We start from the raw sequence: 27,961 nt of genomic DNA, 5'->3' as shown, positions 1-27,961 counted from the left end.
AGTGGGGGACACCCCTGCCGCTCCCGAAACTGTAATACACCCCTGCAGCTCCCGAAACCGTAATACCAAACATGGGGAGCGGGGGACACCCCTGCAGCTCCCGAAACACCAAACACAGGGAGCGGGGGACACCCCTGCAGCTCCCGAAACTGTAATACCAAACATGGGGAGCGGGGGACACCCCTGCTGCTCCCGAAACTGTAATACCACGAGACTTTGACCATTTCGGCTAAATACCTATAACTCTCAAATGTCTCCATTAGAGACTGTTACACATTCCTCAGGTGCTCTTCAGTGAACGGAAATTGCTTCAGGTTGGCCGAGAAGCAAATACATTCAATGTTATGAGAAGTCCAAAACTGCGAGCAAACTTCCGTTGGAAAATGCACACCAGCGGGATCATATTAGGATCATAGTTCGGGCTTGGCCGCCCTCTAGTGGACACCCCTGCAGCTCCCGAAACCGTAATACCAAACATGGGGAGCGGGGGACACCCCTGCAGCTCCCGAAACCGTAATACCAAACATGGGGAGCGGGGGACACCCCTGCCACTCCCGAAACCGTAATACCAAACATGAGGAGCGGGGGACTCCCCTGCAGCTCCCGAAACCATAATACCAAACATGGGGAGTGGGGGACACCCCTGCAGCTCCCGAAACACCAAACATGGGGGCGGGGGACACCCCTGCCGCTCCCGAAACCGTAATACCAAACATGAGGAGCGGGGGACACCCCTGCAGCTCCCGAAACACTAAACATGGGGGACGGGGGACACCCCTGCCGCTCCCGAAACCGTAATACCAAACATGAGGAGCGGGGGACACCCCTGCAGCTCCCGAAACCATAATACCAAACATGGGGAGTGGGGGACACCCCTGCAGCTCCCGAAACACCAAACATGGGGGGCGGGGGACACCCCTGCCGCTCCCGAAACCGTAATACCAAACATGAGGAGCGGGGGACACCCCTGCAGCTCCCGAAACACCAAACATGGGGGGCGGGGGACACCCCGGCCGCTCCCGAAACCGTAATACCAAACATGAGGAGCGGGGGACACCCCTGCAGCTCCCGAAACACCAAACATGGGGGGCGGGGGACACCCCGGCCGCTCCCGAAACCGTAATACCAAACATGGGGAGCGGGGGACACCCCTGCAGCTCCCGAAACACCAAACATGGGGGGCGGGGGACACCCCGGCCGCTCCCGAAACCGTAATACCAAACATGGGGAGCGGGGGACACCCCTGCAGCCCGTGTTTGATATTATGGGATTCCGCATTTTCGTTCATGTCGAATGCGCAGTAAAAGCGCATCAGCATTTTACTTTCTCAATATTGTGCCGCAATAGAGAAAATACCAGCTCTGCGGGGCTCTGGATTGCTATATTTCTTTCTATTGGGGCTACCACCTTCTAGAGGGCCAGATTTCAGCTGTCGTGTGCTCATCCACTTCCATATATTGTACTTTGATAGTTACTACTAATGTTGTTCAATTCTTGCTACCAGCGTTTTGCTCTATGACCCGCACAGCGCTCTTTTGCTCCATACCTAGGTTTCTGCTATAAAAATAAGAATATGATTGTACATAAATGACTTCCATAAAGCAGTGTCCAGTATGCCCGACCCACTTCTTATGAACAGGGACCACCACAGCAGTGGCAGCTCCAAACCAAGGTGCAAAGTCATTATAAAGCCATTTACTTTTTTAAAGAAATAATCAGCCTCATTGCAAGTAGCACCAACATACCACCAAATGGTATTACTGTTACCACCACTTGGTCCAGTGGTATTATCACTGGCGGTATGACCCCATCATTTCAAGTGGTGGTAGGCAGTGTTAGTCCCCATTAGAGCCCACAGGATTCCATGGGGATTTTGGTGGTATTACCACCGGCGGTAATACAGGCGATTTGGCCGTGTTTGGTCAGTAAGGCAGAAGAATGAACTCCAGCATTCTGATGCAGGTGTTTCCTCTGCCTTACCCCCAAACCTGTAGTTCTTCAATGTGGTAATGCAGCGGTAATGCATTGGTATCTCAGTTACCACTGCATTACCACCATTTTTACCACACCACCGAACTCGTACTGAGGGCCAGTGTTTCTGGGACTTGTGATACCATATGCAAGAAATAAATGTTAAAATAAAAAACAGCACGGGGATACATAAGCAGCGTTGGTAGCATTAGGAGTAATGAAAACTACTATAAATAAATAGGCAGCCCACACATGCTTCCATCCCTGCAACAGCATGGCGTGTGTTCTGCCATGCATGACATCAGCACTTGTCAATGTATAATCATGAAAAAGGAAAGGCACTGTATGGCGCGCTATTTCGGTCTTCTTCGGCCGAGGGTATGGGATATGTCGGCCACAGCCTGGGGGACCCCCTACATGACTCACATGTTTGATCATAATTAACAGAAGCAACATAAATAGCATTCATGAGGTAAACCTTGCTTGGTGCCCTCGGCGCGTGGCCAGTCCCCTTGAGACGGGGAACAGTGATGTGAAGCATTGGTGACACGGGCACCCCTTGGGCACGGCCTCATTAGCCATGGGGCCGAGCAGCTGCACTGAATAGCATGCGGTGGGGGCAAGCCGCCCTACTGAATGATCCCACACTACAGTTCAGAAACCCCAGAGAGCTTCTGGGAAGCAGTGACTTGTGGTGAGAAATCCTGCAAGGGGTCCTGAAGGAACGTGCATGTGTATTGAATTTTAGGATTAAAACAAAACAGCTTTCTCCAAACGGTGATGCCCAGTACTGCCCAGCACTCTCCGTGAACCTGAGAATAAGTAGTTCTATCCGGGACCTACAACTCGCTGTGGGCAGGTTATCCAAGCACAAGGCCAAGGCCATGCCACATGGCACACAGCAGGGACCGGGGGCGACAGCTAACAACTAGACTGAAATGCGACACCGTGGACTGGAGGTTTTGTGGCAGGGCGTGCACTCACGAACGAAATAAGGTAAAGGGATCAAGGAAACAAAGACTGGACAGTCAATCATCAAACAGTCCTTTAAACATCACTTGAGCACAACTGATGTGGCGAGGGAAGAAATGTATGTGTGGTGTGGTTCCTTTAAAGTGCGTTGACGGGGGACGTCATCACGCAGGGTGAATAAACATGGCCCTGTCTCGGCACGCACGGCAGTGTACGAGCAGGGACGGACGACAGTAGAACCGTGTCCCTGTCTCCTTTCCGGCGGGCAGGGCATCCGCCCATCAAACAGAGTAAACATACTTTTCAGCCAAGTTATGCATCAGGGTTTGGACAAGAAAAAAGAAGCATCAGTTGCCCATGCCCTGGGAGTAGGTTGCTATTATCTTTAACAATAGGACATAGGGCCCGATTATACATGTGTAAGTATTGCACAATGGAATACCTCCAAACTCGTGTACCGTATGCAGTAATTTCAGGTGGTACTGTAGGTCCTCATGTTTACAGGTTCTGTGGACTACATTGTTGTTCATGTTGGAGTCTCATATGACTCCATGTGGGTCCGGTAAATACCGCATGGGGTATTACCAAGCTCAGTAATGACTGCATGCGCTACTGCTTTTGTGTGGCGGTAAAATCTGCCACAGAAAAGAAGGCAGTAAAATGAGTTTCACAACTCATAAGTTGCAATTACTGGGTGTTTTACCACTCCCGGCAAACTCGTAATAAGGCCCTTAGAGTTTTGAATATCATAAAGAGGTAGGGATATTTATATCATCTGAAAAGAATATGAACTACACAGTTGTTTTTTGGTAAACCAATAACTTCCCTTAGATGGGGGTGTATCCCTTATGGGGGTGCACTGCCAGAGTATCCAAGGCCAAAAATCTGCCTACAGTTATCAATGAATTGATCAATGTGGATGGATGAGATCAGCATGGGGGAGTTGAGAAGTACCTTCATGGATAATCCAGCACCTCCACTGTAAATTACACATACCACCACTGAAAACAGCGTGTCTCCACTAAAAGTAACATACTGCCATTTAAAGCAGCATGCCTCCACAAAAACGAACATACCGCCATTGAAAGCAGCATGCCTCCACAAAAACGAACATACTGCCATTGAAAGCAGCATGCCTCCACTAAAAGTAACATACTGCCATTGAAAGCGGCATGCCTCCACAAAAACGAACATACTGCCATTGAAAGCAGCATGCCTCCACTAAAAGTAACATACAGCCATTGAAAGCAGCATGCCTCCACAAAAACGAACATACCGCCATTGAAAGCAGCATGCCCCCACTAAAAGTAACATACAGCCATTGAAAGCTGCATGCCTCCACAAAAAGTGCCATACCGCCATTGAAAGCGGCATGCCTCTACTAAAAGTAACATACCGTCATTGAAAGCGGCAAACCTCCACCAAAAGTGCCATGCCGCCATTGAAAGCGGTATTCCTCCACTAAAAGTAACATACCACCATTGAAAGTGGCATGCCTCCACAAAAACGAACATACCGCCATTGAAAGCAGCATGCCTCTACTAAAAGTATCATCCCGCCATTGAAAGCAGCATGCCGCCACAAAAACAAACATACCACCATTGAAAGCAGTGTGCCTCCACAAAAAGTGCCACACCACCATTGAAAGCGGCAAGCCTCCACAAAAAGTGCCATACCGCCATTGAAAGCGGCATCCCTCCACCAAAAGTGCCATGCCGCCATTGAAATTGGCATGCCTCTACTAAAATTAACATACCACCGTTGAAAGCAGCATGCCACCACTAAAAGTCACATCCTTCAATTAAAAGGGACAGGCCTCCGTTGAAAGTGCCTCTCTTTACAAGGGCATACCTTCATTTAAAGTGGCATACATTAGTCTAAAGTGGCATGCCTCGCATTGAATGTGGTGTGCTGCTATTGAGAGTCGCATACCTGAAATGAAAGTGACACACCTGAAATGAAAGTAGCACACCATGAGTGAAAGTGCCAGTCCACAAAGGACATAGCTGTATGGAAGTAGCACGCCATGAGTGAAAGTGCCACTCCACAGGGGACATACCTGCAATGAAAGTAGCACACCATGAGTGAAAGTGCCACTCCACAAGGGACATACCTGTACTGAAAGTAGCACACCGTGAGTGAAAGTGCCACTCCACAAGGGACATACCTGTACTGAAAGTAGCACACCGTGAGTGAAAGTGCCACTCCACAAGGGACATTCCTGTACTGAAAGCGGAACAGCTCCATTGAAAGTGGAGGCTCTCTGTTGCATGCAGCATAACGTTACTGAAATTAGCACCTGGAGATTGCCCCTGGGTGGTAGCGGTGCGCAGTATAAGTCAACATAACATAACATACCACCATCTAAGGTGGCACACCCTTGAAAGTGGCACACCTCCACTGAAAGCGGAATACTGTAATGAAAGCAAAATATCTCCATTGGAAGAGACACACTATCATTGAAAGTAACATGCCACCATTAAACATGGCATATCTGTATTGAAAGCGGCATTCCCCGTCCTAATTAGCATGCCACCAATTAAAGTACCACACCATTAAAGGTGGCACACCTCAGTTTTGAAGTGGAATACCTGTACTTAAAGGGCCATATCAACATTCAAAGCACCACGCCTTTACTGACATTTCCATACTTGGAAGAGTCTGCTGAATTGTTTCAGGAGAGGCATGCTACATTTCAGCAAAGTGGAGAGGAGCTTGTGGTGAGGTTGTGCCAAAAGTTGGATCCGCTGGAGATTTAAAGGAAGGGGGATCTGCCCCTACAGAACTATCCATACATCCTTAAAGGAAAGGGAATGTCCAAATTGGTTATCTGCTGCAGGGTCCTTTTTCTTTTTTTTCTCTTTTTTTTTTACCCCTGTCATCCTTGTTCGGCATTATGGGTTCAGGGATTGCAGAGGTTTCCCCTGCTTCCATTACATGTTAAGTGGGCGGGACTATAAAGTAAAAAGGGAAAAAAGAAAAAAGGACCCTGCGGCAGAGGTTCCGCCCCATAATTGGGAGAGGAAACCGACGTTGCAGGGATAGTGCTGAGAGAAAGGAAGGAAGGTAATTGTGCCACGTGTAGTATGGGGGTAAAGAGGAGGGTAGGGGAATGCAGGACAGGGGCGATCGATCTGTTCACTGCCCACCGTTTTCGAATTTGGAATTTTCCAATTCAGCCTTTTTGGTGGTGCAGTAATCACGTAGATCCCTGCATGCCATGTTCTTGAATGAGAATGAAAAATGTTTCGTTAATCACCCTATTAATATTCCAACCAAAAACAAATTATAAGTATGATATAGAAAAATCACAAAATAAAACCACAAAACACACATAAAAAAAGGACAAAATAAAATCACATCTGCGTGGAATTGGAGGCTCTGAATAAGTCCCATAAATGAATTCAGTGATGCCATAATGTGGGCTGGCATAACATTACCCGTTCTTAGAATTCTGAGAGCCTTTCCCTGCGCCCTGTTTCACTTCATCTTTTCTATACTGCCATTCATAGGCCCTGTTTACAAGTTTTCCCGTCCAGAACCAATTGTGCCAGTAAGCTTACAAGGCACTGTTGTTTCCGGACCGGCAAACTACGAGTCTGTGAGCAGGTGCCGTTACGCCCCCCAGGGTGAGACCTGATGGGTGGACCGGCACCCGCCCTCAGACTTTCACCGAAGCACCGGCACCGTTATTAACAGTGCCGGTGCTTCCGTGGTCCCCATGCCCACCACGGGAATGGGGATCAACATTTTACCGTTGCCTGACTTACCAGACCGCCGGGTCTGTAAATCATTACTGCGCACTAAGTACGGATAAGTACTGTTTGCTGGTTTGCTGGATCTGCTGGACACGCTGAAGGAAATCACCACGAGAATCCCATTGAGCCCGCTGCCGTGCCGTGAAAACGCAAAATAAATCGTCCAGGAGGACGTCTTTGCATGTGGCGCCTGCTTGCCTGACTTCCTGATCCACAATGACACTTCGTGGAGGGAGACTCCGCCCTTGTTAAGCACGTGACGTGCAAGTTACTCCTCCCATCCTCCTCCACAAATACTCTCTCCCTGGCGCACTCGTGCCGCGCACTAAGTACGGATAAGTACTGTTTGCTGGTTTGCTGGATCTGCTGGACACGCTGAAGGAAATCACCACGAGAATCCCATTGAGCCCGCTGCCGTGCCGTGAAAACGCAAAATAAATCATCCAGGAGGACGTCTTTGCATGTGGCGCCTGGCTTGCCTGACTTACTGATCCACAAGGTGATTGAGTACCCAGTCCCCCGTGTGTGTGTATTTAGTTGGACTCGTGTTTTATGAGCATATTTGGACTCTATTCGGACTCGTGTTTGGATAAGCCTGTTATTGTCCTCACATACACCAAGCCTTACTAAGAGTGTATCCTTATTCTTTTGTTTAGGGCACTTCCTGGAGGGAAACTCCGCCCTTGTTAAGCACGTGACGTGCAAGTTACTCCTCCCATCCTCCTCTACAAATACTCTCTCCCTGGCGCACTTGCGCCGCGCACTAAGTACGGATAAGTACTGTTTGCTGTTCGCTGTGCCTGGGCGCGGATTGGGCTGGCAGCATTTGACTCAGCCATACTGCAAACGAGAAGGAGAAAAGAAAGGTGCTTAAAAAATCATATATAAAAAAAAAAAAGAGGGAAAATTGTGCACTACGTGAAAGGGTAAGAGGCTACTGCCTGTACTATTATTTCCACCCATAGTGTAATCTCTACGCTACGTATCGTACTCGAGTGTGAGTTTAATTGTGTTTTATTTGTGGTAGCATAGAGAAGGGGCCCTACACACTGAAATCTGGTATGCCGCCCATGAATAGTGCACTATTTAAAGAAGGAATTAATCCAAAAATAAAAAATATGGTGGGTATGCCGCACACTCCAGCAGTCCCAATCTTAAAGAAAAAAGGAGCTACCTGTGCAGGGGAAAAAAAAGTGGGAAACAAAAACAGGAACCGCTTAATGTCAAGGGTACCTGATATCCGCTCATATTATAATCTGAATACAAGCACAGGGACAGAAATTCCCCAAGAACAACAACAACAAACCAAAAATTGTCATCTGAATCAAGAAAAGCTCACTGAGCTGAACAAGCGCCTTGACATGGAAGTAGCTGCCATTAAAGTAAGCGCACCTGTAATATTAAATGTTGGAGTGGGAAATGCAATCTCAGACACTACCATGGAACATGAGAGTAAACGGTGTGAAAATGATAAAGTGTTTGCACCTCAAACACTTGAAAAAATTGTTGAAAGTCCGCCCAAGCCCTGTACGATTGAAGCCCAGCAGGAACTAAGAGAGGCTTATCATAACTTGCAAATCACAGGTCAAGTAGATGAGGAAGCTATACAGTTTATGGATTGTAGCTCTGCCTCAATGAGTACAGAGGAAGTTGTATTTGTACACTCCAACACAGGAGACTTAATGCAAGTAGACAGTCTGTCGCCCATTCCAATACAACATCAACATAACACAAGCAGGCATAGAATTGAAGAGGATGACATAATGAATGTATCACAAAATTACAAAGCAATGACATCTCTAGAAATGCTAGAATGCTCTGAGGAAGAAGCGTTTGTGAAATCACTCTCTTTTGCCCCTCCAACCCCCAGGAAAGCTGTAAGGGGAAATAAAAACCTTACTGTTGGGAAAGCACAGCCGGTGATCCATCATGAAAGTCCTGTAGAAGAGGCTGAGGCCCTGATTGAAAAAAATTCGGTCTTATTAGCAATGCACACAGCTTTGCTATCGTTGGCCAAACTATATGAAGCAATGGATCAAAAATTGAACTATCAAACGATATTATTGAATAAGCTGACAGATCAAAGTAACAGCTGTCAGGAAATGGGAGAACGAAGAGAGTGCATTCAACAATACGAAATATTTAGACATTGTGAATCAAAAGAGTCGGGAACACAGACCACAATCCCCCCAAGTAATATGATCGACAGGCTTAAGACTCCTTTGCACCCAAAACAATTCAATTTTAGTGGGGCGTCAAACACTAGTAATATTGAAGAACCCTCAAAGCATCTGTTAGAGAACGTCTCAAAAAGTTGCGATGGAGTTAATCGTGGAAGCAACTAGTGAGACCAGTAATAGTGAAAAAGAACAACAGAAAACAGTTGCAAAACAGAACAAATAAAATGAAAAGCACCATGTCTGTAGCAAAAGGTGTTAAAGGGAAAGTAAAGAATAGACGAATTTTGAAGATAACAAGTGCTATAAAAGAAACCAGAGAAAAGTCAAAAATCACTGATGAAAGCAGTGAGCATATGAGAACTATGCCCTTAAGTAGTATAAATAAAATTACACCAAGCCTATTCTACAAACCATTAAATGACTTAGTTGCAGTAGAAACAGCAATGAGAAGAAGCGAAAGCGCCCAACCTCAGGCACTCCCCAACAGTGAAAAGATAGATTCAAGGTGGGGGGGGGTTAAATGAGGCGCAAATGAGAGAAGAAATAAACAAAACTGTAGAAAACTACATGGCCAACAAGTTGAAGGAAACTACGGAAACTGGATCTAGCAAGATGGAGACAAAATCCATGCCAGGAGGTCGCCTAGTGAGAGGTCCCATAAACAGTGCAATGTCTTCAAATAATGAGACAATGGAGAATGCTAGTATGAGAAAAACAGCACAATGGCAAAAGAACAAGAATATGAGCAAAGAAGTCTCATTTAAATTGAGGGCAGTGGCCCAGAAGAACAGTCACTGCTTCATACTGGAATGCAGGGACCATCCATTCCAGCAATTTGACCTGAATCGATCAAGCGTCATAAACATCTGCAGGGAGATATCTCAATTAAGGAACATTTCAACGTCGGACATCGACAGAGTTGAGTTCATGGATGATCAGGATCTGACACGATCCAAAATATCTATACACTCAACCATCCTTGCAAATATATTATGGCAGGCTAGAGATGCTTTCTTTCAAATGGGCTTTAACTTGTATCAAGAAGACTGTCAGTCGAATGAAGAAGTCGGAGGCTCCACAAAGTGGATTCCCCGCATTTATGGTGCCAACTTTGCTGCATCAGATGAGGGAAGAGGTAATCACTTAGATCGTTCATAACAACCCATAGCAAAAGAGAAACTCCAACTGATATGTTGGAACACTCGGGGGTTCAAGCACTTTACGAATTCGGCGAATACTGAACTGGACAAGTTTGACATAGTGGTCTTGCAGGAGACATGGTTGACCGAAGCCCCAATTTGGGATGGTTATGAAATATACTTAGAACCAGCAATATGCCTACCGCGTGGTAGACCAATTGCAGGGCTTTTAGTTGCAGTAAAGAAATCAAAAGGCTTTACAATAGCTATGTATGACTCCACCACCCCTTTTATCCAAACTGTCAAATTGAAGAGTGATTCACCCCTACTTATACTCATAAACATCTATTGGGGAAGGTCTCATCTAACTGCAGATTGTTTTTTTGAACTCTGTCAAGAAGTATTTGCCAAAATTGCTAAAGAAAGAAATGTTGATCATGTAATGATCATGGGCGATTTTAACATGCATCTGCTGAATAAGAGAAAAAGAAAAAGAACGGTAGAAGAAAGAAGATGGCTAGCAATAATGGAAGACATGCAGTTATTTATGCTAAATGGGACTGTGGAGAGGGATACGCAGGCTGCTAACACATGGCATAATGGCTCATCTGAAGCCATATTAGATTACATATTCGTGAACAGTGCACTGTTAAATCTAATCCAATCCATGACTGTAAAGTCAAAAAGGGAAAGTGATCACAGCCAACTCTGCTTGGTGTGGGAAACAGAAAAAAACCCCAATAAAAGCACTTGGGACACATATAATGGAAATATAACTATTAACAACAGGAGGAATAAAATCAAGTGGTCCAATACTTCCCTGCGGGATTTTGACAAACATTTGGCCACATGTCCAGGCTTGGATTATGTATCAATAATGCAGAAATATGCATATGTGAAAAACACCTCACAAGGACAAGGGTACAAACATGCTCATGTCTTTGACATTGATGTCAAAACCAAAAAAGCTAACATGAGAAAACAAATACGACTACTAAAAGATCTAACATTAGAAGAGAAACTTCCGCAGATAAGGCACATACGGACAGTATATAAAAACTGGTTAAGAAGTAGAAAGGCCCAATGTTACCAGAGAGACAGTGAGGACATGCTTAAAAAAATAGCCACCAAATCTTCAGCGGAAATCTGGAAAGTCCTGAATAATGTCACCTACAAACATCAGTCATCTGTTCAAATTAACTCCATATCTGCGAAAACCTGGCACGATTACTTCCTGAAAATATACCAGACACCAATGATGATCCAGCAAATACCTCTTAAAGGTACAAATTGGGATCACACGATACAATTCGATCAAAATGACATCTTATTCTATATCTCAAAACTAAGCTCCTCAAGGGCCCCTGGCCCGGATGGGCTCGATAATAAAACCATCAAAGAAGAGATAGAAGTGTGGTCACGTATACTGACGAAAATATTTGCGGAAGTGATGCGCACCGGGTTGATCCCAACATCATGGAAAAAATCTATTCTAATCCCGTTGTTTAAGAAGGGAGACAGACTTGATCCAGGATCCTATAGACCGATAGCCCTCCTGGACTGTCCAGGGAAAATATTTGCTCGTCTTGTCTTGCATGAATTTAACAACTGGCTAGACAGAGAGAACCTGAGGGACCCCTGGCAGACAGGTTTCATTAAAGGTCTAGGAACAGGTATTAACCTATTCACTATAAATTCCATCATTGCAAAGCAAGCAAGTAAAAATCTACGACTGTATATTGCATTCATCGATTTCAAAACTGCGTTTGATTCTATATTGAGGGAGCTGCTAGTGGCGAAGCTAATGAGAAACAATTGCCCATGGAACATCTTGAAGTGGATCATTGAGCTTCATCAAGGTACCTCACTTCAAATAAGATTAAACAGCGATGGTCTGCTGACTGACCCCGTTGACACATCGAGAGGACTTAAGCAAGGGTGTATACTTGCTTCGGCAATTTTTAATTTTTTCATTTCTGACATGGGTAAAGAGTTTCTCAACATCATAACTGATTCCCCAAAACTAGGCAAACATGAAATTAAATGGCTCCTGTATGCCGATGATCTCCTCCTCCTATCAAAGACACCGATGGGATTACGCAATATGCTCAATGTATTGGAAAACTATGCCCAATTCAATGGTATGATCATAAATATTAAAAAAACAAAAGTGATCCAATTTGGAAATTCACAGCAAAGAAATAAAGATCATAGGTGGGTTTTAGATAATCAGCAGCTCGAATCAGTGGGTGAATATATTTACCTGGGAGTGAACATTAACAATAGCCCTCAGGACACTCCATATGAAACCACTGCAATAATAAAATGGAATAATTTAATCTCCCAAGCAAAAATTATCAGTGGCAAATATTGTAAATTCACCATCGCTCCCTTAATGACATACTATAAGCAAAAGGCTCTGCCAATACAATTGTATAGGTCAGAGACAAGATTATACAAAACACGCAACTATTGGGAGAAGAAAGAAGGAGAATACTGGAAAAATCTTTTGAAACTCTCGAAATCTACACCCATAGCCCTCATAAGGCATGAATTAGGTCTCATATCGATGCAAGCCACCTATAAATGGAGAGTATGCATGCTATACAGGAAATGTGTCCTGGAAGATCATAGGAATACGCTGGTAAAACATTTAGCAAATTATGTAAAAACATCGAATGACAATTTTGCTAAGCATTGGAAAGCCCAAGCGCAGAGATTTTTGCAAGAAGCAGACGTAGGGAATGAGCTTTTGTTACAAAATCCTGACAAAGCTAAGCAAAAGATCTGGGAAATGGATTGGATAAGCACTAGAGAACAATGTCAAGTCTACAAATGCTTTAGACGGAATCCTTTTGCCTTAAAATCCCTTGGCTCCCCTGAAGAGTATCTCTTAAAATCACCAAATGTCTCGCATCGAGCAGGACTTCTGCGCTTGAGGTTAAACCAATGGAAAACCAGGGAAATTACATCTAGATGGTTTCCTGATGCTGTAGAATGTAGTCTATGTCGCTTCTGTAATAAGCACGGGGAATCACTAGAACACCTGCTCACTGAGTGTACAAAGTTGGATTGCTTAAGAGTTAAATATTTTAAAAACCTGTTTCAACACTGAACACACATGGAGGCTAAAGATCTTTGGAAGTTTATATTTCATGTGCACTCAAAATCAATAGGATATGCAACGGTAAACTTTCTAAATGAATTAAAACTAGAAAATGATGAAGAACCAAAAAAACAAAGCTAACAAATAATAAATAATACAATCAAAACAAGCAATAATGATATGCTATGCTGAGAACTGTATAAGCACCTTACTCTGTATGCTAAATAACTGCCATTTGATTTCATCTTGAACACGGCACTTTCTCCTTTTGTTTTTACACTTTTATATTTTCCTATTGTTTATCTTTTCCTTTTGTTTTATTATGAACTCAAAGGATTTATGCTTAGAATAGTTTAGAAATAATTTATGAGAATTGTGATCAGCTAAAGGAATATAATATTTATGTAGTATCATGACACATTTTATATGTTTTAATGAAGTAAATGGATTTTGTATTGAAAGGTTGAATTTTCAGCCAAATAAATAAAAAAAAAAAAAAAAAAATCATTACGGGTCCGGCGGCTACCTGCCGGTATTACCTTCACGGTTTCCGCCAGACCCGTAATGAGGGCCATAGTTACAAGATATGATTAGGAAAGGTACTGCAGGCTATGTAGAGCTAGGAGCTGGGAAATGATACAAACAGGTGGGGTCTAGGAAGAGCTCAGCATAAACAACAAGTAACAAGGGTACACAAGCACATCACCCTGTAAAACAAGCACTCCTGTGTAACCAGTGAAGGAAGGCGATGGCCACACGTCACCGTGAACACTTCCCTAGACTCATAGTCCTCAAACCTCCCCTCACTTCTACTTACTTGTTATACAGCACAATGTCCGGGATCCAGATCATCTCGGAGGGGACGCGGATCGAGGTCACGTTGTCGTATTCTGCTGGATTCCAGCGTAGCTTGTAATCGTTCCATTCCTGCATGAACATGAAAGAGTCAACAAGTTTTACTGTGGCAAGTTTGGAGTGGGTATGGGTATACTGTATATAGGCTCAGAAAGAGAAAGAGGGGGTTTTAGGGGGAATAGGATGCCACTCCCCCATTAAAAAACACAGCTGTAAAATGTGGCGAGTTGTCCTGGGCAGCCAGATGTACCTGGTCCATGGCAATAGCAAGATGATTTGAACACGAAACGGCAGACACCCTCGATGCAGCATTTTCACGCGCTACAATAAATACTAAACTCCTACTCTGGCAGGTCTCACTGCAAAAAACTATCCAAGCTGATCTTGAAAGTAAGCACACACTCAGTGTTGTATATGGTCAGGAAATAGTCGCACAGGGATGATTGGGAGACAGTATGTGCTGCTTACAAAGGGCTATTTATGGAGAATAAAAAGCAGCCAATCAACAAAGGGAATGTAAACATATTTTGAAAAAAGCAACATGTGATATGAAGAATGGAAACTTATCGACATCTCAGCATGTGATATGAAGAATGGAAACGTATCGACATCTCAGCATGTGATATGAAGAATGGAAACATATCGACATCTAGCATGTGATATGAAGAATGGAAACTTATTGCCATCTCAGCATGTGATATGAAGAATGGAAACGTATCGACATCTCACCATGTGATATGAAGAATGGAAACATATCGACATCTAGCATGTGATATGAAGAATGGAAACGTATCGCCATCGCAGCATGTCATATGAACAATGGAAACGTATCGCCACCGCAGCATGTCATATGAAGAATGGAAACGTATCGCCATCTCAGCATGTGATATAAAGAATGGAATCATATGGACATCGCAGCATGTCACATGAAGAATGGAAACGTATCGACATCTCAGCATGTGATATGAAGAATGGAAACATATCGACATCTAGCATGTGATATGAAGAATGGAAACATATCGCCATCTCAGCATGTGATATGAAGAATGGAAACATATCGCCATTTCAGCATGTCATATGAAGAATGGAAACATATCGCCATCTTAGCATGTCACATGAAGAATGGAAACATATCGCCATCTTAGCATGTCACATGAAGAATGGAAACGTATCGACATCTCAGCATGTCACATGAAGAATGGAAACATATTGCAATCGCAGCATGTGATATGAAGAATGGAAACATATCGCCATCTCAGCATGTGATATTAATAATGGAACATATCGACATCTCAGCATGTGATATGAAGAATGGAACCATATCGACATCTCAGCATGTGATATTAATAATGGAACATATCGACATCTCAGCATGTGATATGAAGAATGGAACATATCGACATCTCAGCATGTGATATGAAGAATGGAACCATATCGACATCTCAGCATGTGATATGAAGAATGGAACCATATCGACATCTCAGCATGTGATATTAATAATGGAACATATCGACATCTCAGCATGTGATATGAAGAATGGAAGATATCGATATCTCAGCATGTGATATGAAGAATGGAACATATCGACATCTCAGCATGTGATATGAAGAATGGAAGATATCGATATCTCAGCATGTGATACGAAGAATGGAACATATCGATATCTCAGCATGTGATATGAAGAATGGAACATATCGATATCTCAGCATGTGATATGAAGAATGTAAATATATCGCCATCTCAGCATTCAGTTGTAAGGTCAGACTACAAATCCAGGAATATTCGCCACTGATCATCCAGCACAACAACAACAAAAAAGAACCAAAAGAAAGTCTCTTTCAGTGAGCTTTTTTGATTTACACCATGCACACAGAAACAAGCGCCATTCCAGTCTGTTGTTATCTAGCGTTGCAGGGGTTTAGAGCAGGTTTCCACACAGAGCAGGTGGTGTGAGCTCCAGTGTCCCAGCCCCTACTCTCTGAAGCTCTCTACCACCTCATACCAGAAATGAGCCTACCTACCATGCCTTCAAGAGACTTCTGAAATTGTGGCTGTTCAATAAATACGACTAACTTTGTCATGATATGATGGCACCCATTACCACTCCCGTCCACTTTACCCTTCTCCTGGACTTACATGATGCCCTTCATATGATGCGATGTGTCAATACTTGTTCTTTACTGTACCTTGTACAAACGCTGTGAAACACCTGAGTTTGGGCATTACATAAATGCTATAAATAATACATTTTTCATATATCAGACTATCGGTCACCCTAATTTCCACCCTCAGTGGCAATAAGCATTTATATATAGCATAATACACAATGTTACATGCATGACCAAAGGCTTTTGTATTTGTTGGGCTTCATTGACTTCAATTACTTTGGAGTGCGCAAGATAAATCTTTACCTAGCACAAGAATCAGATTAAAGTACGGACTATTTAGACATAATCATAAACTACATGACTGTCTGGAACATGCCAGATATGAGTTTGAATCCCTGTGTGAGTTCACCGACACGGGTCCACATTCATCGTAAGGGGCCATAGAGATTACATTCTCTCATGATAGTGGGTATGATATGGCCACATCTTACAGAGCATACCCAGAAGATGGGGAGGCGGGGCCCTCAACACAGGCACATTTCGTCAGTGGCCTGCCAAGGTCTGGAAGCAACACATGACCACTTTTATTGTTACAACTTAAAATGAGATAAGAGAGGGTGTGCTGAGCGATTGGGACTGCAGGTATTACAGTTATGGTTGTCACTTAATCTGTTGTTTAAAAGTGCTTTCTTGTTAGGCCTAAGATTTCAATAATTTTTTGCCAAATCCAAAATGAGAACCCTGATTCCTCGGGTCTGAAACTAAGGCTGAGTCAAGGTAAGTGGGAGATGGCATTAATGAATGGTCTGCACTCTGGGGCCTGGGGCTTCAATACCTTCAACTCTCTCTTCCTAAATATCTTCCTTCTCGAGCCCTTCGCTCATCCGCCTCCAACTCCCGCAGGATCAGTCGCTTCTCCAAGTAAAAAGTTGGTGTTAGATCTCTTTCTTTGGCTGGGGCCTCCCTCTGCAACAGTCTCCCTGCCTCTCTGAAACTTGAGGAGAACCATCTCTGGTTCCGGAAGCACCTCAAGACCTTCCTCTTTGCTTCTGCTTTCTCTCCTCCTCTCCCCTAGTTACCTCTTGGCTGAAACTGAAATTGCGCTGGCCACCTGGCTACCATCTGTTCTCAGACCCAGGTCCCCTCCCTGCCCTGTCCATTGCATGAGCATGCCTGCACTGCCCCCTGGCAAACCCCTCCACTCTAGGCCTGTTTGTGTATCCCTACAGCCCCCTACCAGACACCTGTTGTCTGCACTTACCCCTGCACTTGCCACCACCTGGCTGCACTTATTTCTTATTTATTTATTGTATTTATTGGTTTTTATTGCTTTTCTGTTATCCTATGTACTGCACTGCCCCCTCCCCTCGCACATGTCCCTCTCCCCCTCCCCTGCACTCAATATCACCTGGCCTATTAAGATTGTTGTCTCTGTCCTCCCTCTGTTTCCGCCCTTGCCTCGTCGCGCCTTTAAACACTTGTGTATAGGCGCCTTATAAATGCCATATCATATCACTCACAGGGACTGGTGCCCACATTGTCAGCAGCTTTAATGATCTTTCATAGTAGCTAGCTACATAGGTCACTGCATTATTTTCATTCAAACTGTGGGTTTGGACTCTATTATTGTTCCCTGTGAGGGGTCAGAAATATGAGGCGGTCAACTTTGTAGATGTTTTTCATAAGATGCCATTTTATTAACTTTAAAGGTTTTTGATAAACACTGCAGTATCTCTACCCTGATGAGGATTTCCCTGCCTCACAAAATAAACTAAAGGAAACACTCACAAAAGGAATCTGTCCCTCACAATTGTACATACCAGAAACTTATAAAGGGAATATATGGCAATTCAAATATAACAGAAATAACAGTTATGTTCAACATACACCTGATAGCTGTTTCTCCTTGTAACCTGGGAGAAATATTCTTCCCCAGATTAAAAGCAGGACTTTCAATCAACAGTTCACAAATAAGAAAGTTCCTTCTTGCCACAAAGTGCTGAGGATAAAGTTCCTCTTTCTCCAAAAATCTCTAATTTAGACTTTAACCAAAAGTTCAACATATATGACAAGTCTTTGCCTCTCTACTGGTAACAATGAGTTTAACACAACTTCTTCTTGAGGAAACAAAAACACGTCCACAGTCCATCTGTATCAACAATTGTGATTTGTCAGGATGAATCCAAAACAGTTCATAAAGTATTTTAGTGGTTTTTGCCACTTCTTCTTCACAGTCTTTAACCACAACACGGTACTTCAATGACTTCCTCCTTGTCCACTCACCTGCCAGGACTATTACTACAATGTCCCTGCCCTGGTATACTCGCCTGCCAGGACTGAAAATGCTTCTACTAATACAAGTACACATGTGGTACAGTTTTAGTTCAAGAAACCTAGCAACATATTTTGTCTTTCAACAACATCAGTATTGTTCACTTCTTTTGGGATAACATGAGACATTGTGGTGTTGTTTGTTCCATATTTGAGATTGCCACATGCAACACAGCTTATTCCCCTCTCCTCCTGAATACTTTCTATCTGGAGGGCTGCTCTCCTGTCTCCTGCCACTCTTGTTTTCCCACTCCTATATCAGTCAAGTGCTAATAATGGCTTATTACACTTGTTTCTCTTTGTCTTAGACAATGCTTGTTTGGTACTTTTACAACACTTGCCCTTTTCTCTCTTTGACAACATGGGCTATCCTCAACGTGTTTCTGAATGGTCTTCTTATGACTTGCAATGATGTTTTTTGTCGACTGGTTCTAGTATTACCCTCTATTGTCTTTGGCAATTGCTTTGATTGTTATAAGAATAATTATACCCTTCTTGTCTGTTCTCAAAGTGCTTAGTCTGCCACTTCAGCTCCTTTGTATCAACTCGGCATTCAAAGTAATTATCAGTCTGCCACTTTAACTTCTGTGCATTCCTTCAGTATGCAGAATTATCACTAATGGCCAGCGGCGATTGCGTAGCGTTCTGGGGTTACACAGTATCAGTGAACTCACTGGTTGCTGCATCCGCTCACTCCACTGCCACAGTAACGTCTGCTTCTTCCACTTCCTTCTACACGGCAGCTCGCTCCTTTGTACTCCCTGCGGCCCACGGTGGTCGGTAGAGAAGCATTTCCAGCTCAACGAACACTGCAGTGCTCGCCTGCCAGCAGAGCTGAACTTACAACATAGAAAGCTTTTCAAGTTAAATCTTCACACAGCACAACCTCTGCATTCTCAGCCCAAAGAGGGAATGCTTTCCAATGCAATGCTTCCAGCTATTCAGCCTCTGCATGCAAGGTCTTCAAACGTAGAGACCCTCTCAGTGCCGACATCTGCTCTACAGTTAGCGGTGGCTCCTGCATCTCTGCTCTCAGTTAACCTCTGCTGCCACTACAACATGGAGTCACGACAATCACTGCACCTCCTGCTTCGCCTACCTATTGGCTCCACCTGACGGAGCCCTTTATACTGCCAATTCCCTATCAGGTGTGGGTCCTTAACTTCACTGGGCTGCATCTTGCAGTCCAGTGTCTCTGCATTCATCTTCCTCGTCCCAGTACTTTAGGCATTGTGGGACTTGAAGTCCACAATGTTCAAATTACCTATTTTACTTTGATTGCTGTTTCCAAATTTGTCAACTTCATTGCTATTCTTAATGACATCTTCCAAAGGAGTTCTAGAGGGAAAAAATTAGTGATTCCGATTTAGAGGAGATGTAAGTTCTTCATAACTTAAGATGTTAATGTTCTGAGATTTTCTATGTATACTTCCCTTGTTGACTACAAGTGTTTTATCACCATAAATATGATCTACTATGGGAAGGGTTTCTTGTTCCTAATAAATGATTGATTATGACAGTTTTCACAACCATTCAGATAAGTAGCTTGGGAAAGGAAACCTCACTCCGACAGCAAGTCATTACATATTCTGATATCCCTGAAATGTCTTCCTCTAAGAAAGAGGAATACTGTGTCTCTCCCAATGGAGTTTTCCTGTTCCCCTGGGGCCCTTCCCTCCCAGGTGATCCTCCCAGCTAATACCATCCCCACGGTCAGGATCAGGTAGCAGCTGCCCTCCCCTGGCCACCTGGGAGGAGACGTTAGGCAGGATTCATCACACCTTCCAGACCGCTAATCACTAGTTCATCTCTTTATAGGGATACCTCTGGACTACGGCAATGCCTTATTTTGGGAATGTTTACTCTTTCTGAAGAGGCTCAGTCCAGGGCAGAACCTAGTTTCTCAAACGCTGTGTTGTTTCAGTTAGTTTGGGATAGTGTGTGTAAATGAATAGCAGTGTTTCACTTACCTGATGCTAGCTTGTGGTACTACTTTGTGGTAATTAGTAGAACCCACTTAATGATGTGCCTCTGTGATCTGCACTGGTCACCAGGGACCCTCTGCGCCATTATCAAGTTGCCTATAGTGGTCTACTTTGCGCTGGTCACTTTCAGTTTCTGGCTGAGTGACTGAAGTAACAGGGTTCTCTTAGATTGTTAAGCAGGGATTAGCTGGTGGGGTTTAAGGTGCAGCAACTGTTTAATAACAATCATCTTGAAAATGATGTTTGAATTAATTAACTATGCAGTCCTTGTAGTTTTTTTTAAATGTAGGATGTTTTAAAGTACAGTATGATGATGTACACATGTAAAGCAGTTTAAGATGTTCCACTTCCAGATTTGACGTTAAAAAAGTTAAATAATAGATTATCGAAAGCTAAATTGGTGACATGGTTATTTATTATTAGAAAACTAGGTAAGCCTGTACATATGGAGTATGCAAGTCTTTGTAATATGTACTTTTCATGTCAAATACATGAAGTATCATAGCTGTGAGAGTCCACTATTTCATTGACTATTAATGTGTTGATTTTTTCCCCTTGTTATATTAGCATCATTTCACACGTCGTCTACACACCATGGCCGAGCTCTACTTAGCTAAAATAATAGGGACATCACATGTACACATGACTACTCAATAGAACGCGTCAAATAAAAGACCATAGAAGCTCAATATACCAAGCATAAGGAAGGGAAATATAATGAAGTATGACTATTAGATACATCCATGGAAAACACCTAAAGGATGGTTGTGATTTTGTAACTCTACGATTCTGCAAGTTGCCAGAAATTGAGGGGTTAATACTATAATTTAAGAAGAACTAACGCCTGCATAACACAGCCAGATGCCATGCATATTATGAATACACTTGAGCAATTAGGAATTATATTTGTTCATAATTAACAAATATGTGCATATTATTCTGGTTTAGGCCCTGAAGAAGTTCACATTAGGCAGTTAATACATTTACCTGCGCAGTGCGAAACACCTGTCAGCCAGTGATTTTCATGGTATCCTGTACAGTCCTTGGATTTGCTTGCCTTGCTGCTCAGCCTTTGGTTATGCTGTTAACTGACCAAGGAGTTCTTGCCAAGCTGTTCAGCCTTTGTTTATTTTGTGAACCAATGGATTCAAAATCTTGCACTTAGTCATCCATTTATTTGGATTCATTGAATTTATGTCGTAGTTGTGAGACCAACTTAAATTATTAGTTAGAAATGTATATATATATATTTTGTTTTTAACGGGACACACTAAAAAGAGATCTACCAAATCACCAAGCTGTGCGATATGGGTTATTTTTCATTAAGGAGTAGCTCAAGTGTAAAATACAGCACATGTAAGGGCCATTACTTTTTCATTGTATTACAATTGGAAAACTATGATAGAGAGCGATTCAAGACCCAGTTATTGCAGCTTGAAGAATTATTAACTGGTATTAAAGTTAATCGTCAACACAGCAAAGGAATTTCTTTAGGTCACTTGCAAGTACAAAATATATATATATATATATACACACAGCACAAATATTCTTCTTCTCACTGTTGTAAGGGCTGCAAATCTGGCCTTGGGAGTGCGCCACTGAGTGTGTTTTCAAAGGCTTGCAATCCATGCTCCCCCCCCCCAGCGCTTTACGAAATGCCAGACCTATTTTATCCATTTCACCTTTCCTGTGTACTGTTATTTTAAGATGCTCTTTATTTACTTTTAGCTGTTTAAATTTTGGTTGCTCCTTAAGTTTTTTTTTAACACTCCAAGTATTCATTTGACTGACTGTTAAGAATGAGACATTGCCTAACAATATATATCTTATTGGAGTCCACATAATATATATAAGCCCTCCGTCTACCCGGGGTGCTTGGGACTGCAGGAAATGTGGATCTGCTCTGGTTTGGATAATACATGTCTGACTGACTTTAACATGTGTTTGCAGTCATTATTTAATAACTTAATTGTCCAACTACAGGCCCAGAAACCTGACTGTTTTTCAGGATATCCCTCATTAATATTCAAGAGCAAATGTGCATGCATTTATAATCATTGTATGTAAATTTATCTCATGAATATTAATCAGGGGTATCCTGACAATCCGACCCACGAGTTGGACAACCCTGCTCTACTGAGTGTCTTGTTTTCCACCCCCAAGCCAAATTATAGGAGATGATAAATCGTGACTAGTTTCAGTTATTTCCTTAGGCCCTGCTCTGGATGAATGGTCAGGTGTGGTTTGCAAGTTGGTGCCAGTCTTCTGAATAAGTCCTTGCACTTGTAAGGAGAAACCCCTAATATTGACAAATTGTACAGCGCACTGGTCACCCTCTGAACTCGGGCCCAGGCTCCTGCATGTCCTGTTGCCCTCGCACTGCCTCCGGGCTCCCCAACACTTAAGGGTCTGTATCTGCAACGCTGCAGTCCCTTCTCTCTGCACTTATGAGCCACCCGCTGGCTGCACTTGAGTTAACTGCACTTCTCCCTTCCCCTCCCCACTGGCACTTCTCCCCTTCCCTCTTCCCCGCACTTACACAATCTGAATGACACAAGGCCTAGTAGGATCGTTATTTTGTCCTCCTTGTTTCCCCTTCCTTGTCTTGTTGTGCCTAGAAACACTTGTGTACAGGTGCAATATAAATGCTGTATCATATCATACAGATGCCCACATTGCAAAGGATAACACTTCTTGTGCACAGATTACAACACCCCCAGGTGACTACATGCGGTTTGGTTGCATAATTTGCATTTAATGGCCTGTTTAATATAGATGCCGCACTTCTGACTTCAATCATATCCCTGTCTGATCCATTTTGTGGAGGAGCTCAAGAACCGCCTCTTCAAGGAATAGCTCCTCCCTAACACCTAGGTCCCCACACCCTATAATCCCTACCTAACCTGACATGGGGCGACCTGCTCCCCCAGTTTCCTCGCTTGGTTCCCCCATTGTTAGATCACTGCGCCCTTGTATTGATCCCTTGCAAACTGCTTCACTTGCTGTGTACTTCTCCCTATGACTTGGGAAGTGCTCGGTAGACTCCAGAATCCGGGTCTGCACTCAATAAATACACCAATAATATTAACTAGGCGGGAACTGTGATAATTCAGGGCAGCTAAAATGTCGCCTGCATTCGGAGCAGGATGCACATTTTGTTTTTTCGAGGGTCTGGATGCTACGGCATCATGATGCAGATTTTGACTAAGAAACAACCACAATGTAATGAGTTATATTATGTGCTGCTTGTAGTCTATGGCACAGCCAGTAAAGGAACTGAAGAGGATACTGTCACAGCATAATCAGCGCTCTTGTCTATGGACATATTGATTCAGCACAGCGCAGTGCAAGGTTACTGATGATAATTAGAAAATTGCGCTCGCGGGAAAACTCATTCCAGCTATAATTTGGTTGTGGTAAAGGAAAATCAGTTACCTTGTAAGAGAACAGAATAAAGAACCCCTCTCCAAGAGGTCCAGTAATGCAGCACGAGACATATCAGATATCCCGCCTGGACTGAGGTCATAAGCGATGCACTCATGATACAGGATTTAAATGTACTGGGCCAGGACACTTAATTTACTCAGCTGAGACAAGCCTGGGCGTCTCTGCTGCCATGGGTAGGCTGTGTACAGTGCAGCATATACCCTGCCTCTTCAACAAGGGCGCCTCCAGCCTTGTGGAGGCAGATGATTTTAGAAAGTGATTCTTTTGAAGCCAATGGAGATTTAACAATTTTTTGGAGAGTGATGAATGATATTGAGGGAGATAATCTAATGTAATTGGTCTTGTATAGCACCCTTCTACCACTACTAGAGGCCTCACTGTGTATGGCCATGTAAGAAAAAATATGGTGGAGGGCATTTATGAGACAGTGGGAAAGGCAGAGGCGAAACCTGTGGAGCTAATGAGTTCGGATCGGACGCACCCGGGTCCTGTGTGCCATTATGCTTTTTGTGAATTTCGTGGAGAAGCCTGGGTGCATGTTACCCATACGTAAGAGACCAAAAACTGATAGACAACCACTCTTTGGGTCTGGTTAGCCGCTGACGTGGGAGAGAGGTATTGGGCTAAATAGGAGAGCTTAGACATTGCTTGATTAGTGTTGATATGCTAATGGTCAGGCCTGTGCTTGGTGTCTGTGGGGGGATTGTTTGTGTAGTGTAAAATGGTAGAGGATCTTAGAGTGGAGTCAGTCGCAGAAAGAAAGGAGTAGGCCTTGCAAAGCAAAACAAACTGCACTCCTACCAATGGCCTCTTGCAGACGGGTCTCATTTGACAAGCTCGAATTGCATCTGTCAATTCCCTCTCTCTCTCTCTCTCTGTTTCTCTCTCTGTCTCTAACAGATCCATTGTTTGCCATGTTCAACAAAACAAGCCTCCATGAGTTGGCAGAGGAGGACAGTGGGCAGTCAGGAGACTCTGCTCATCACCATAAGCTACCTGCTAGCCGGTTATGGGAGGCAAGATCTTTTGGTTCTGAGAAAGGGCATCATTACCTCTGAGGACTGCAGGCACCCATTTCAGCTTCCTCATGGTATGTTGGTTGCCAGGCTGAGAGATACATCAATCAACACTCAAACATTCTCAGGAAGGGGACCCTATTGTGAAGCTTATCTGGAGGCTAAAATTATGTCCAAATTAGAGCGAGTGGAGAAGCATCGCGAAAATACTTGAAATACTAGTGAAGTGTGAAAGAGAACGAGGATGCAACATACTTCAGTTCAACTATTAGCAAAACTTAATAATTGAGTTTTAATGGTGTGCTGACCGTATCGAAATAAAGACTCTGGCGGTCCAAAAGCAGTCGAAAAATACTGGGGCCCCCTTTGTAAATTCTAACAATGGTAACGCGACACAGGCGGTTGTGCAGCGCAGCAGCCCATCAATGCCTCTACCATCCCGGGGCCCCTAAAAAGGAGTGGGGCCCATAGGCTGGTGCCTACTTGGCCTAATGGTAATCTGGCACTGTGTGCTGGTTAAATAGTTCAGCATCAGTCCTCTCAACTAATTTGAGTTAGTTGGGCTCTGTGAAATGTAGTAAATTGTCAGCATGTGGAAGGCTAGATCTTAACCTTGAACATTTATCATACCTGCTATAGGCAGGCCAATAATTTAAATAAAAATGCATGTTTTGCTTACAGTCCTACAGCCTCTGTTCTGGAATGGTTGAGTCAACTACTGCAGTGAAATGCATGTCTACCTCATCCAATCACTGAAAAAGTCAAGCAATGGCCTTTCTTACTTCTCATGCAGTTTCCATAGTTTCCAGAAGCAAGTCACTGCAACGGGCTCACTCACATAAGAAATATGATTGAAAGAAAATGATTTTCTAAACAAGTGTTCCGAATTTATTTTCATATCCGTATCATGTCAATTTAGGACAAGTTCCATAGAAAACAAATTGAACATTTAAATCAATTGCTGCTTTTTTATTCTAAAATCTCGTTCACGCGAGAATTTGCCTGGATGAAATGGCAAGCGTCCAGACTCTTTTAGCAAATTCTGATCAGATGTGTTGTTCGCTTTCAACACAGGGTTCATGCTCAGTTCTCCATCAAGCTAGGTTAGATCATGATACTGGTGCAAAATGGAGTGCTTCATGCCCAGTAGTGTTGAAGAATCCAGGCATCCAACTGACCAACTGGCTTCTGCAACTCGCAGGTGTCATTCCATTACAAGTGGCAGTCAGGAGTGCTTTGGTACATGAACCATGCCACATCTCCACCATCCGGGAACACAGTCACAGAGGGAAAATTTTGGTAGGGAACAGGTGGTCAGCAATGAATGAAACACATTTTTGCTGTGGGCTACTTTGGATTCTCACCATACTCTTCTTGTTGCCACACCACTCTGAACTGGTCTCCCAGGTTATCGCATGTGTGGTATTCTGTTGGTGGTGTGCCAGGAACCAGTTGCATAACGGTGGATTCACCCATGGCACTTAACACGTTTACGGTCAACTGAAGGACCACCATTTCCCACTGTCAAATCTCACTGTACTCTAGCCTTTGGAGATTAAGCCGGTCTGCTAGTACAGCGAGTAAAGCGCTTGCTTTGACATCCGTGCAGAGCCTGCCAATGCAGGTTCGAATCCCGGCAGGGCCAGACTCAGCCTTTCATCCTTCCGAGGTCGATAAGTGAGCACCACACACCGTGGGTAATAATAACCTGAGGGTTCGTAGCGCTCTATAAATGCTAAATTATATTATATTATATTATTACCCAGGTCAGCAGCCTGAAGTTGGGCAACCCTTTGGGAAAAGTAAATGGGCATCCTTCACCCTCACTCATCACTGAGTGAAACGTCAAGATCCTTGGTGGCACGCCTATGGTTGTGGTACACCGGGTATCTGGTTTGGTTGTGTCCTACTCTGTCCATGATCGTTTTCATGACAACTATGACTTTGTTGACCATAACCAACCAGGGCTGATTGAAATAACAATCTGCTTTGCATCCCCTAATCCGAGCGACAAGACACAGCATTCCATGCACCATTCTGCCCGCAAATCCCTGTTTAATAAATGGGGATTTGCGGGCAGAATGGCGCACAAATCCCCGTTTTTCGGTGCAAATAATTCCATGAATCAGCCCCTGAGTTTCTAGCCAATTAAGGGACTGACCATAGCCAGTTGCATGCAACCTTCAACAAAAAGCTTCACCCATTTTATTTGCAGAAGTGTGGTATACAGGTGTGCACTTGTGAACAATATTGTAATTCTCCAGAAAACAGAGCATCTCCTCCAATATAAATTGCACTCGGCCATCAGTTACCAGTTCCTCTGGAACACCCTCCTGATCAATCACATCAGATAGGAACTTGACCACTTTGACAGTTGACACACTCCCATTCAATCCGCTTGGTGGTGTAGTCAATGAATTCTGTATAAATAGCTTATCAGGACTCAATTACTTGAATGGGCATATCATATCCACAGCCGCCTCAGACAAAACATTTCCAGAAATCTCCACTGGCTGCATCGGTTGTTGCCTGATCAGTTTAGTCTTGTCACTTATTTTGCAAACCGTACAGTCTCTGACCATTTCCTCAATATCAGCACACATTCCCAGCCACGAATATTGCTCTCGCAAACATCTGCCATATCCACCTCAAGAATCCCTCATGAGCAAGATCCATGACGTTTCGCCTGAAAGCCATGGGTCAGGTGAAACAACCCTCCTACCCCATGTTTCTCCAAGGGACTTCTGACAATTCTTGACAATTCTTCAGACACTTGCCTTTAACCCTGTAATCCAGTATCCACCGATCTCCAACCTCCTCTTCCCCCTTGCGAATGAGGTCCTCTTCAACAGCCTCCTGGCTTATTGTCCCGCAAGCCTTCCTTGAAGTGGCTGGGATTATGATTGCCTCTAATATTCTTTGTTAGTTCTCTTTCCCATTCCATAAAATGGTCTTCTTTTCCCACTTCCCATGGGAGCCTTGATTACACAGCAGTGTGCCACTGTATTCTTCTAGCCTGGTCTGTAGATCACCCCGATATTGAAAATCATAATTTCCAAAATCCAGTGACATAGGCAAGGGGGGACCTTTGAG

The 27,961-nt window shown here is 43.6% G+C and overlaps 1 protein-coding gene across 1 annotated transcript in view; it reads right to left on the bottom strand.

Moving 5' to 3' along the window:
• The window catches only part of CHRNA2 (cholinergic receptor nicotinic alpha 2 subunit), a 315,904-nt gene that overhangs the window by 72,688 nt on the left and 215,255 nt on the right, over positions 1 to 27,961 (bottom strand). Inside the window, exon 4 of the mRNA XM_069605647.1 lies at positions 13,944 to 14,053. Coding sequence (XP_069461748.1) covers positions 13,944 to 14,053 — 110 coding nt within the window. The remainder of the gene's footprint in view (positions 1 to 13,943; positions 14,054 to 27,961) is intronic.

This window comes from Ambystoma mexicanum, chromosome 4p (genome assembly GCF_040938575.1).
Source record: "Ambystoma mexicanum isolate Mex_15411 chromosome 4p, UKY_AmexF1_1, whole genome shotgun sequence".
NCBI lineage: Eukaryota > Metazoa > Chordata > Amphibia > Caudata > Ambystomatidae > Ambystoma > Ambystoma mexicanum.
This window is presented reverse-complemented; position numbering and strand designations above follow the sequence as displayed.